A 12,320-nucleotide genomic window follows, 5' to 3' on the forward strand; every position below is an offset into this window, starting at 1 on the left:
GTTTAAAATTTTTTTGCCAGCCAGCTGAATGACCAGCACTGTGGCAGAAAATGAACACACCTGAACCTATTCAAGAGGTGGGAGGTGAGGGTATTAGAAAATTCAGGGAGGGAATGATGCTTTTAGAAAAATCAAGTGATAATGCAATAAATCTCAGCTGTAACAATGAAAGTAAAAAAGAACTAAACATGAGAACCCAATCACTGGAAAAAAAAGGAAATTAGGACAGAAAAAGACATCAATTAGTGAACTTTATTTTGGTAAATAAAGTGATGAACACATTTTTTCACTAAAAAAGTGAAACTTTTCACTAAAAAGTTAACTCAAAGTTAAACTTTTCACTTTTTAACTACATAAAAGCATTTCAGAGTAAAAGATTGTCCATAAGGTCTGTGATAAAAGAAAACTAATTATCAACATACAAGACTTATTATAACTGGACTTTACAAAAGCAATGTGTAAGAGCAATTAAGGATAGATTTTACCCCAATCCTCATGAGATAGCATATTTAGAACTAGATTCTTTGGTTTACACCAACTAGAACCTGCTCTTTTTAATATGAACTTGAGGCTGGAGAAATCCACATAATTTCAACAGGCTCAGAATTTTTAGGGGTGATGTATTTGTGTATTTGTAATTTCTCTCTTTTTGTGTGTTAAAAACATCAGTAAAAGAACTCATCTAACTTCCAGAAAATACAGCTTTTTGTTTAAATTACATTTTGCTAGAGCAGAAGTAAGCATCAGCCTGAGAATCCTCCTCTTCCCCTTGATTACTTGGCTTCATCCTATCAATCATGATTACGTTCCTGGTACAATAATTACAGTTTTTAATCAATTTTCAAATATTGGTCAGTGGACTGTGAAGCGCATTTGAAGCCCATCATAAGAGAAGTTATACTGAAAGCAACTAAAAACTAATGGTTTTTGCAGGAAGGGAGGAGAAGGGGTTATATACAGGAATGACAGATCATCTTATCAGGCTTTGCCATTAATTCAGTACAGCACTGAAATAATTACAAATGTGCACTTGACAAACTGAAACGTAAATTAGTTCTTAGTTGATTACTCCAGTTGCCTTAACAACAGAAGCTCTCCCAGCATTTGGAGGGAATATATCTTTCAATAAATTTTATTTTCCCAAACATGCAAGAAAAAAAATTTCTTTTGCAGAGCATCCTTGTTATAATTTGGTAATGTTATCTTGCACAGTAAAACAACAACTCAGTGATTGTGTCCAACCTTTCTCTGCTCCAGCACCGATGCTTTAAAGCAGCTTCTGTCTTGACGCTCTTAAACAACACAGCTTCACATTGCCTGAGTGAGCCAGTAGGCTCCAGCAGAGAAACACAGTGTACCTAGGTGGTTTCTTGTGTCAAGACCACTTAATGTCTCTGTTCCTGAACAAAGAATGTGTAAGAGTAATTTTTACCATGCTAGGAGATCAGAAAAACAAACAGCAGAACCAGCACAAAAATGTTAGTAAGTTCTTACCACAGTTTTCCACAGTGAAATTTTAGCCACTTAAGTCAGTGACAAAACCATTATCGTCTTCAACTGGGACAGAATTTCTTCCTTACAAGCCAAGTAAATGAAAACCAGCAGCACACTGTTTGAAAAGCAGCAGAAACATTACAGCAACAATTTCTGTTATTTGGGAGCAGGTCCTCAAGCAGAAGGACCCTTGAGAAGTTTCCTGTTTGAAACAGTATGTTTATTTATTTTTTCCAGGCTTGTCACATATACTGGCTATGTCTTGTTCTCTTAGGATTTTGTTAGCAATCAAAACTTCTCTCCTCAAGAGATTTATTGCCCTCTCCCAGTTTCAAAGTACTACCAAGACAGAAATGTCTGGCAGGGGAAATAACTGCCAGAAAAGTGCCAACATATTAAAGCATTTATTTAAAAGATATAACTACCTGGACCTTTTCCAGCATTTCAGACACAAGATATACTGTATCTAATATAGAAGGATTGGAGCAAACCGTTGCCATTGAACTTTGCACTGAGTGACACTCCACTAAAAAAAGCCCACTCTTCAGCACTTCTAATTGGGTATATCCAACCTTGTGAATCAAGTAGGCTCCAAGGGTTTAGGTATATGCACAGAGTTATCATCCCCCTTGTACTGGGTCTGCTCCACATGTTCTTAGTAATCATCAATGTTTAATTTAACAGATGGCTGGAACCTGTACAATTCCTCTTACAATGTAGAGAGTATGGTTATATCATTTCCAATGTTGAATTAAAAGTAGAAATCCAACACCAAGTGATGCTGCATATTCAGAATAAGTTAATCTATCATTTCTACAGCTTTCTCAGTCTTTCTGATCTGAAATGTTTGAGGTAATGTTATGATTTAGGTATTACTGTCTTTTCTTGTCATTTAAGAGGTAAAACCAGAGGTGCATATTAAAAAAATATTAACCCTGCAATGAAGTAATTTATATAAAAGTTAGATTTGTGTACCCTGTTATTCTTACTTATAGTCCCTTGAATGAAGCAGAAAAACTAATTACTTTTATTCATACAGTCCCACTATAGCACTTTACAGCAGCTGGAAGGAACAAATCACTGCTCTCAAGACAGAACTGTCTGCAATGAATATAGCAGGGCAAGTAGGGACAGGAGCCAATGGTAGGAGTGGGGTTATGGGAAGGCTAAGGTTAAGAAAGTTTGAGAGATGATCTCTTCATCTTGCCACTTCCTGAGATGCTAAGCAGGGAACAGTCACGATGAGTATGTCAATTTGGGATTTGTCCAATTTAGCCACATAATCCCTTTCAACCTAAATTTCTAGGAGCCCAAATATCAATTGGCATTTCCATAATAAGGACTAAAATGGGGATTTATTCCGTGCCTTTTCTTTAGATGTTAGTGAGTTGTTATGGCTACTTTATAATTTTGAAGATAGAAAAAACCCCAAACCAACGGAAAACATGTTTTTGAACCCTCTAGCAAATGAGGACAGTAAGCTCACCGTGGCATCTGAGCTACTGCATAGCTTTGCAAGGTAATAATACTTGATTTAAAAAAACAAATCCTTTTGTATTTGTACACTTTGATTATAAATGCTTTCAGGATGCTTTGGTCCAGTTTTGCTATAGTTTTGTATTTTGTATACCACAGGTCTAATGAGGTTGTTGGAATTGCACCTCTACAAAGAAAAAAATGCATATAATCTGTATAGGTGGTCCTTTTCATATTTTCCTTTTTAATAAGATGAATGAAATCTGTGCATGATTGCCAGCTTCTCTCTCCTGTCTCACTCCCTGGCCATTCTTTGGGGAACTATCAAGGTCCAGCCTGTTTCTCCCAGCCCAGCCTCTCCCTATGGTCAATGAACACTTGCTGACTTCTAGAAGCTATTTACAGTAGAAATTATGTACATCATTTGCAGTCCCTGTGTAACCTTTCTAAGCATACCTTGCTTAGAGAGCAACTCTTCACAAACATGCAACAAGTGATTGCTAAGGCAATCTGAGAACCCAAGAACACCCACATGCATCACAACTCCCTGCTTTGTGTGCCAGCTGGCTGCAACAGTGCAAAAGAAAATTTTCTGATGTAATTTTTGCCAGTAGCCATTTTTAAGACTTAGTGTATTGTATTATAGATGTTCCAGGGATGACCACCATTTAGTTTATGTGTTTTTTTCAGAAAAAGACTTGATCTTGAGACTCAGATGGGCTCACCTGACTTCAGGATTAGCAAAATTATGGTACATGTAATGTAATGTACAGCTACAAACTGTAGCTGGCATGATTGGAGAGAAGATCCTGCTTCATAATTTTGTGCCTCTTCCAGGGAGAAGTGAGATATGTTTATTTATCTTCACTTGGGATTACCTGGGCCCAGGTGTGTGCATCAGTTTTCTGTGGAACTCTGAGGGTTTTGTATAACTAATTATTTATCTATATGGGAGCAAAGCTAAAAAAAGGAACTAAATACAACCACAAGATTTCTCCTTCCTTATTCTTATTCCTAAACTTTGCTCAGAAGAAGAGAAATATTGAAAAGATGCTCAGTTTGATGACACCTTAATAAGTAATTTTTTAATAATTTTGAAAATCTTATATCTTAATTTACAAATGGAAGATTAAAGCTTAAATTATGATGAAAAAACCAAGGTAAGCAAACAGCAAAGCACAACAGAACTCCAGTAAATATTATTACACTGATCAGTATAAAAAGTATTTGAGTAACAAATCTGTTCACAAATCTTAGTAATCCTATTTGCAGAGGATTCTTTATCTTTTCAAAATCACGGTCTTCATTGAGTTAAACAAAAATCTACTTTTTTTACTGTCCCCTCTAATTTACATTTATGTATCACTACTGAGAGTCTACAAAAATCCTAAACAGTATCCATCTCATTTCATATGGCTTTTTCTTTTCTTCCTATGTCAGAGAGGAAGTTTTCATATCTATCAGAATAAACATTAGAGTAAATAACTGATTCAGAATGAATTGGGTAAATATCTGCACAACTGACAGAAGAATATCAGGCTGTGATGGTGCCAGTGGGACACACACTTGTTCACATGTATGCTTTAGCACGATGAAGTGCAAACCCATCACCTGGATATCACATTATTCTTAGAATGCTGAAGCCAATTGTAAGTAACCAAACCAAACTGAATCAAAACAAATTTTATTTCTTTTGGGCTTTGGCTAAAAGGCATAAAACTGGTGTAGAAGCACAAACAAAGGTCTTCTCTGCCTTTTGCTTCAGAGAAAGTTGTTCCTTTTCTGGTGTCTAAATAATTCATAAAACTAACAGAGGAGATGGGGGAAAATTTTCTATGCAAGAATATCTAAAGATTCTTTCAATTAATGAGAACTATCAGGAGACATATTCCATTTAAAAAAAATCAAGAAACAGAAATTTACAGTTATATAGCTAAAAGATTAATTGCCACTAAAATTTCATAGAGAAATGGCATTTTGGAAGGGAAGAATTGTAATTAAAATAATCGATTTTAATGACAGAGCTACTACACTCTATCCATGAATTTGAAGGCATAAGTGCCATTCATTGAGCTCTATTGCTATTAATAGTATGTTTAGTTTTTTAAAAAAAAATAATGTTAAATGATTTCATTAAGGAAAAGGACAAAAAACTATGAGATAATGGTGATTTAAAAAAAGAAGAGTCCTACTCTACCATCTTACATCTTCATGTTGTCATATCAAAATGTTCACTCTCACAATACGAAAAGCAATGCTGTATTCCAGAAACTGTGGATGTGCAGAAATTAGTCACTTTGGCAATGATTTGCTTTGCATATCAGTATAAACCAGAAGGGGGAATTGATTTAATATAAGGAACAATACACTGAATTATACACTCATGTACTGCAGAGAAACTTACGGTTGTGGTTGCAACAAACATGACCAAATAATAAAGAAATCCATTCTATGAAAAGCTAATTTCTCATTGTAATAAAGAAAAATACTGGCCATGCAGGAACATCTGTTTTCAAGAAAATTAGAGACAAAATAAAATATTTCTCCAGAAGAGGATAAAAAATGTTTTGCTGACAGGAGGAAAAAACCCTAGAGAAGAACCAACAAAGACTCTCAAACAATCACTACTTTCCAGGATTGCCTGTTGGAGAAAACCACTGTATTATCGGGTCGAAAAATCTGTTCACCTGGGTTAAATAATTACTGAACTCAAAACTGAACTCAAGTTTAAAAGCCATCAAAACTCCATTTCTACGTAGCTCTAAACAGAATCTGTAACTTGAACTATTGAAACTCTGCAAGAGAGAAAACCCAAAAATATTCATATAGAAATAGAATGTCATCAGCTAAAGGACCAGTGATGCAAGGAAAGACAGGCTCACACACAGCTCTATCAAATGAAGAAAACCCCACATCTTCTCACAACGTGGCTTCTGTACTCGTTTCTTCAAAAGGAAATCTCAGATGTTTAAAAACATAAATCTGTGGTTAAATGCACATAAACAGATAGAGATTTGTATGTATAAACAATTTAATCTCCAGCCTTACACATAAACAATTTTAAGCTCAATAACTTTAGTAAGTAAAACTAGGCTTTTTTACTGAAACTATATAAAAAAATAATTTGAGTGTACAGCAAGAGTGAATGATTTATTCTATTCCATCTTAAACCTTTCTAGAAGGTGCACTGTGGTGTTTCTGCCCTTCTGAAATGCTTCCTCATACATAACCTTTAAAGCTGTCCAGCTCTAGAACTGTGGTACCACTAAAGAGTGCACAACAACAGCGTAAATAAGATAAAGAATTTCTTTATGAGAAGGGAGAAACATTGACTTGAAATGTGAATAAAAGTACAACTTTAAATGTCTTCCAATCAAGTGGCATAACTTGAGTCATGCATTCTGCCTTTCTTGGGTGTCATGGTTTAACCCCTGCTGGCAACTAAGCACCACAGAGCTCATTCGCTCTTTCCTGGTGGGCTGGAGGAGAGAATTGGAACAATAAAAGTAAGAAAGACCATAGGCTGATTTAGGAAATATTTAATAATTAAAATTTAAATAAATGTAATACCTGAAAGAAAATGAACAGTAATAATAATAATAATAATGGAATATTACAAAAACATGAGAAAGCCCAAGAAACATGTGTGATACAAGTGAAAAACAATTGCTCACCACCAGACAACAAATACCCAGATGGTTCCCAAGCCACAGCTGCCCCCAGCCAAACTCCACCCCAGTTTTACTGCTGAGCAGGAAACCATATGGTCTGGAATATCCCCATGGTCAGCTGTCCTGGCTGTGTCCACTCCCAGCTCCTTGTTGCACCCCCAGCCCCCTCACTGGTGGGGAAGTGTGAGGCACGCAAAAGGCCTTGATGCTGTGAGAGCACTGCTCAGCAATAGCTAAAACATCTCTGTGACATTTTCTAGCTCAAATCTGAAACACAGAACTATTCTAGCTACCGTGAAGAAAATGATCTCAGCGAAAACCTGCACAATGGGAAATATATTTTTATGTCCTCAACTTTATAATACTATGCTCCAAGGCCAGCCTTTCCTGTTGGCAATGTTTGGTTTGAATTTATTATTTTAGCAGAAGAACTTACAACTTTTTACAAGTCTGTATAGCTTTAGGGCTTTGCTTTGTGGCATTAAAAAAAAAATTACTGATGCATACACTTTTCCATAGTTTATCCTAGAATAATTTGATCTCAGGGTTCATTCTTTGCTCTTGGAATAAAGCTTGTCCCTCTAAAGATTTACTGATTTCCCCCAAAATGTTGGGAGGCTCTCCTCCCAGCCTCCTTCATAATATCCCCTCACAACAGCAGAAGTATTCTCTTCCTCTAACCACATTCTTTCAATGTCACACCGCTGAATCTCAGGGAGATTAAATGTTCAGTATCTGTGTGAAACAAGGCAGGGACTTTTCAAATTGCAGGATCAGCCTACCTAAGGGAGCCTATCTGATCGTAATTCAGCTGCTGGTGCCTATTATCAGATGTGAACTGAAGCAGTGTTTCTCCCATGCTACCTGCATTCACCTCTGTCTGGCAGAACTGCTATGGGAATGCCTACAACAGAGTGCCAAGCCAGATCCTAATGAGCTGGTATGCTTACACAGAATAATTCAGTGCCTTACCTTCATCCTAGCTGAAATCCCAGAAGTGATACAGCCATCCGTACCAGCTACCGAGCACAAATTCAGATAAGTCTGTGAAAGCAGGACTAAAAAATCACCAGAGAGCTGTCATGTGCCTTCAACAGAAATGGAGACATAGCAAGTATCCGTTGCCTGCAAGTGTGATTCTTGGAAGAACAGAAACACTGGAAGCACAGCACAAGGCAGACAGAACAGGGTCTCATGCAGAAGGGTTCACGGCTAAGGTGCCAGAGCAGGAGCTCAAGCCCATGCTTAGACTTTGCTTCCACAAGAAACAAGTGACACAGCTCAGATGATTCTTTGCATACTCTACCTTCACCATCTGCTGTTTATAAACACCTCCTCAGGCAAGGAATGTCTGAAGGTGAGGCGTGACCCTCAATAAAAATAAGTCATGACAGGTGGATTTGCAACTCAGTGACCAAAAGACTGCTCTGCTCATGCCCATGCATGTTTTTCAATTGTAGAGCAAGCCTATCAATGCTCAGGACCCGAATGCAACAGAACTAGGTAGATATAAGAATATTAGTGCTGCACTGAGCTTAGAAGGTTCTGTCCACAGAAGATTAAAAAACAGCCAAAAGGCAAAAGAACCATGTCAATTCATAACATCTCTGCACAGGAAGGCAGAAGATTTGAAACTTACCATATGACTTCACAGAATGAGGAAAAGGTGACCTCATACATGCAAAAGACCTTGTACATAGGCAGAAACTTCTATTCAGCTTTTGTAACCAATTACATTTTAACATTTTTACGGACATCATGTTTGTATGGTAATATAAAAGTATTTTGTAAATACATTAATCAGCTTTTATTCCTACCGAGTTTAGAGTCAATAATCAAATATGATAGTTATCATATCCCTTTGGCTAGATTTAGTGAGTATAAATATCAAAAAATGCTTTCAGGGAACCTTTTTGAAAATCTCCACTGAAGTCTAATTCCAATACAGTTTAGAAGAAAGCCAAATGTGACAGGTTGTATTTTACTTACACTATCCAGTTCTCCCATACATAAAATAATCAAGATTACTCATTAAATTAGAACAATTAAAAAACTCAAAGTGCTGTTACAGTAACACAAAGGAATACACAGGGTATTAGTTATCAATGCTTTATTATTGAAAACAAAATTGAAATTATTTTATCTGGCACATTAACAATTATTTCTACAAAAAGGAAAGCCTACAAATCTGATAATTTATACAAATAACAGTTTTTCAAAAAATAAAATTTTAATTTAGTAAACTTGTCTTGTGCTCTTTTTTTTCTTTTTCTGTTTTTTAGCACTGTCTGCAATAATCCACCACAAATCCCTGAGCAGAGAGACATATTTTAAACATGTTTTAAATTTATCCCAAAAGAAGAAAGTTATCAAGCCCAGACCTATATTAAAAAATGTATTCAGGGACATTCTTGGTAAATTTATGGTAGTCCTTTTTTCTTTTCCTTTTCTTTTGTTGTTTTTGTTTTTTTTTTAAAGAAACAAACAAAGCCAGTTATCAATGAAAGCATGACACCGTATCACAGGAGTGCTCCCCTCTTCCCCCTTTTTGTGCAATGAATAAAAATTACCAAACAAGAATAAGTACAAGTTGAAGGAGACAAATAACCTGGTGAATGATTAAGACCAAGAAGCCATCAAAGTTTGATGGCTGTTGAGCAAATAAAGCTGCAGGATACCACAGTTCTATACCAAGCTCAGTTACAGTTACTATCTATTTCTATATCTTTTCCCAGAAAGTCAGTAAAGCAGGAGAATAAGTTCAAGCTACCATTGTATTCTAACACTGGTTTCAACAATCAAGTAGAAATTCAACTTTTGATCCTTCAGTTTTGCTTTTCCAGCAAGAACATTATTTGAGAAAAACTTGACACACTCCACAAAACCAAACAATCTTGCCCCTCTGGCCCTTCTGGTGGGCCAGTTGTAAACTCAGCAACTTACGGTATTTTAGTGAGCAAGAGGAAAAAAAAGGAAATACACATAACTACAGTTTTTCTACTATACTGACTTTGAAACAGCTATTCCCCAATCTATTTCATTACAGATTTAAAATCCAAGTGTAAGGGTAGAATGACCAAGAAGGTAGAGTATAACTCAAGTGCTCCCTTTCCCATTTGGTATATACAATAATCACAAAACAAATGTAAATAAAACCAAATAAAGGAAATAGCAACACTTAGAGACTATTGTGTTAATGGCAGGTAACATTGCTGCAGTCAAGTAATAAATAAATAAATACAGCAAGGCGTTCTTCTCTACATTTTTGTTGGAATGATGCTCAACAGTTAAAAAGGAATACGTAAACTAAAAACCCCAAACCCTTTTTCAGTAATAAAGATTTTTTAACAGAAGATCCTGAAGAAGCTTCAGTTCAAGGTGCTCTACCACTTTATCTATCACTATGAAAGGAATACTGAAGCAGATACCAAAGGGCCATTAAATGAAATAGTAAATTTTCTTACAAACAATAATACTTATTCCAAAGAAAAAAAGCAGTTAACAAATGGCCTGGAAAAAGAATTACTAAAGCTTCATATACTTCGATTTAAAATAAATTATTTTTACATTTAAGATCTGAAGACTAAAACAGTAATGAGGCTAAATCATTCTGAAACAGAAATAAATTGAACCTCACCAAAAGCGTATTTAGATATTCGACAGCTCTGCTGCTAGCATGTGTCAGAATACAAACGGAATGCTAATATTTGGTTAGAATCTGAATGGGTTTGTTTAAAACATCAACAATATGAAAAGTAACTGGCAACCACCATTACTGATTCCTCTCAATCTACACTATTTTAAGCATGATTGAATCGAGTCCCTTCAGTTATTTGCTAGCCTCATCAATGCATAACATTCCCTTTTCTCTGAGTTGCTCATGAAGTCTCATTTTAGCTTACCCACTAATATTTTCAAATCCCATTTTAATTAGTAATTGTGAAAACATAATATGCAGAGTCCAATTTAAAGTTGGATTTATCTGATTGCAAAGTAAAGAAAGTCAAACACATTATTCTATTATATCAATTATTTTTTTCTAAGATCACAGTCTGACCACACTGATTTGGTATCAGGGCCAACATCCCTCTTGCTTGTATTACTAAATCACACCTCTGGTCTTTTTTTTTTACCAGCCTACATACTACATCTGATGTACAATACAGACAGCTCCTTGGTCATTCTGTCTACCTCACAGAAATTTGACTGTGTATCTCAAGAAAACTGCACTATTAGTTAACAAGCTAAAGTAACAGGCATATTCTCAGTAAACAACTTGCAATGCTGTCATCTAATCATGTGACAGGTTTGAAAAAAATGGGCCATATAAGCTGTGAAATTGGCTAGCAAGTGGTTCAAAAGTGAGATACAGCAGCATTAAGACAAACTGCAAACACACTGGATTTAGTACACTTTTTAATGAGTCACAGTATCAGCAAAATACTTTGACCTACTATTACCACTTTAACTCCCATATGGCTTAGTGTATACTGTGTGATTTTCCCTTCATATTTCTATGACAGCATACATTTCAAGTACCCACCCAAAAGTAAGCAATATGGGATTTGCAATTATTTATCAAATATACTGAAACAATTTCTCTCACGTGCCATTGTTCCAAATATATTTGCTGTTTAACAAGTTCTTCATGAATCCCTCAAAGTCTCCCTTTTTCTATTTCTCTAGCAGAATAGCTTCTCCTAGCAGCAATTAGGACCTCGGATCCTTGCAGTCAAGTCCAGCAAGTTCTCTGACCTGACAACTCTGTGGAAGTTCAAGTTCTTGGGTTTAATCACTTTAAAGAAAAGTAGTTCAGAGTTTTCATCATCATGTTTTGGATGTTTTCAAACCTTGTTTCTCCATGATATTCCACAATTTGCGAAGATTGGACTGGGTGATGACATCATCAGGTTTAAGTTGAAGAGCAAGGAGGTAGTTTTCTTCAGCCTCTTTCAGTTTGCCATTCAGATGGAGAATGGCTCCAAGATTCATTAGGGCAGCTGGATACTGGTACCAATAAAAAAAAAGAAGGAGAAATATTACAAATATTTTCAATTTTTCTTTTTAGACAATCTTCTTCTACTTAAATTACTCCCTTATGTTTGCTGATTTTTCATGGAAGTAATTTAGTAATTTAAGCAAATACAGATAGTAAGAAAAAGTTTCTGAACAGCTGCTGTGTAGTTTGTGCTTTAAACAGGTCAAGCTCTAGTGTTTACAGACATAAGACTTCTCTTTAATGAGAAAACACAGAACTCAAAAAGCTTTAAATGTGGTACTGTTGGCATAACACAGGTTCCAAGAGAAAATTAAAGTAATCCAAGAGTGAATTAGCAACAAGAATTTAATTTTAATCAAACCCCTTGCCAATAAAGAGTTTATAATCATTGGGAATAATTAACACAATAATAATTGGAACTTATCCTTTTCTTCTCTTTGTCTTAATTGTAACTGGTAAGAAATATAGCCTGCTCTCAGACTCTAAGGATGTCCAGGGGTTCTAGGATATCCATTTAGATTCAGGTTGTGGCAATTATTCCTTAATGAATGATTGAATAAAATTAACAGTGGTGGAAAAATGCTATTTTAATAACAAAAATGTTTAAATCTTGTAACAAATAAATTTAAAAGCTTATGTTACTAGAATTTTTTTCATGTTTAGCTAAGACAAAATGCTTA

The 12,320-nt window shown here is 35.6% G+C and overlaps 1 protein-coding gene across 1 annotated transcript in view; it reads right to left on the bottom strand.

Annotated features, from left to right (window-relative positions):
* Nucleotides 1-8,736: 8,736 nt before the first annotated feature.
* TMTC2 (transmembrane O-mannosyltransferase targeting cadherins 2) overlaps nt 8,737-12,320 on the bottom strand; it is a 175,369-nt gene continuing 171,785 nt past the window's right edge. The window contains exon 12 of the mRNA XM_031055582.1: nt 8,737-11,648. Coding sequence (XP_030911442.1) covers nt 11,469-11,648 — 180 coding nt within the window. The 3' untranslated portion in view covers nt 8,737-11,468. The remainder of the gene's footprint in view (nt 11,649-12,320) is intronic.

Source organism: Geospiza fortis, unplaced genomic scaffold (assembly GCF_000277835.1).
Source record: "Geospiza fortis unplaced genomic scaffold, GeoFor_1.0 scaffold166, whole genome shotgun sequence".
Lineage (NCBI taxonomy): Eukaryota > Metazoa > Chordata > Aves > Passeriformes > Thraupidae > Geospiza > Geospiza fortis.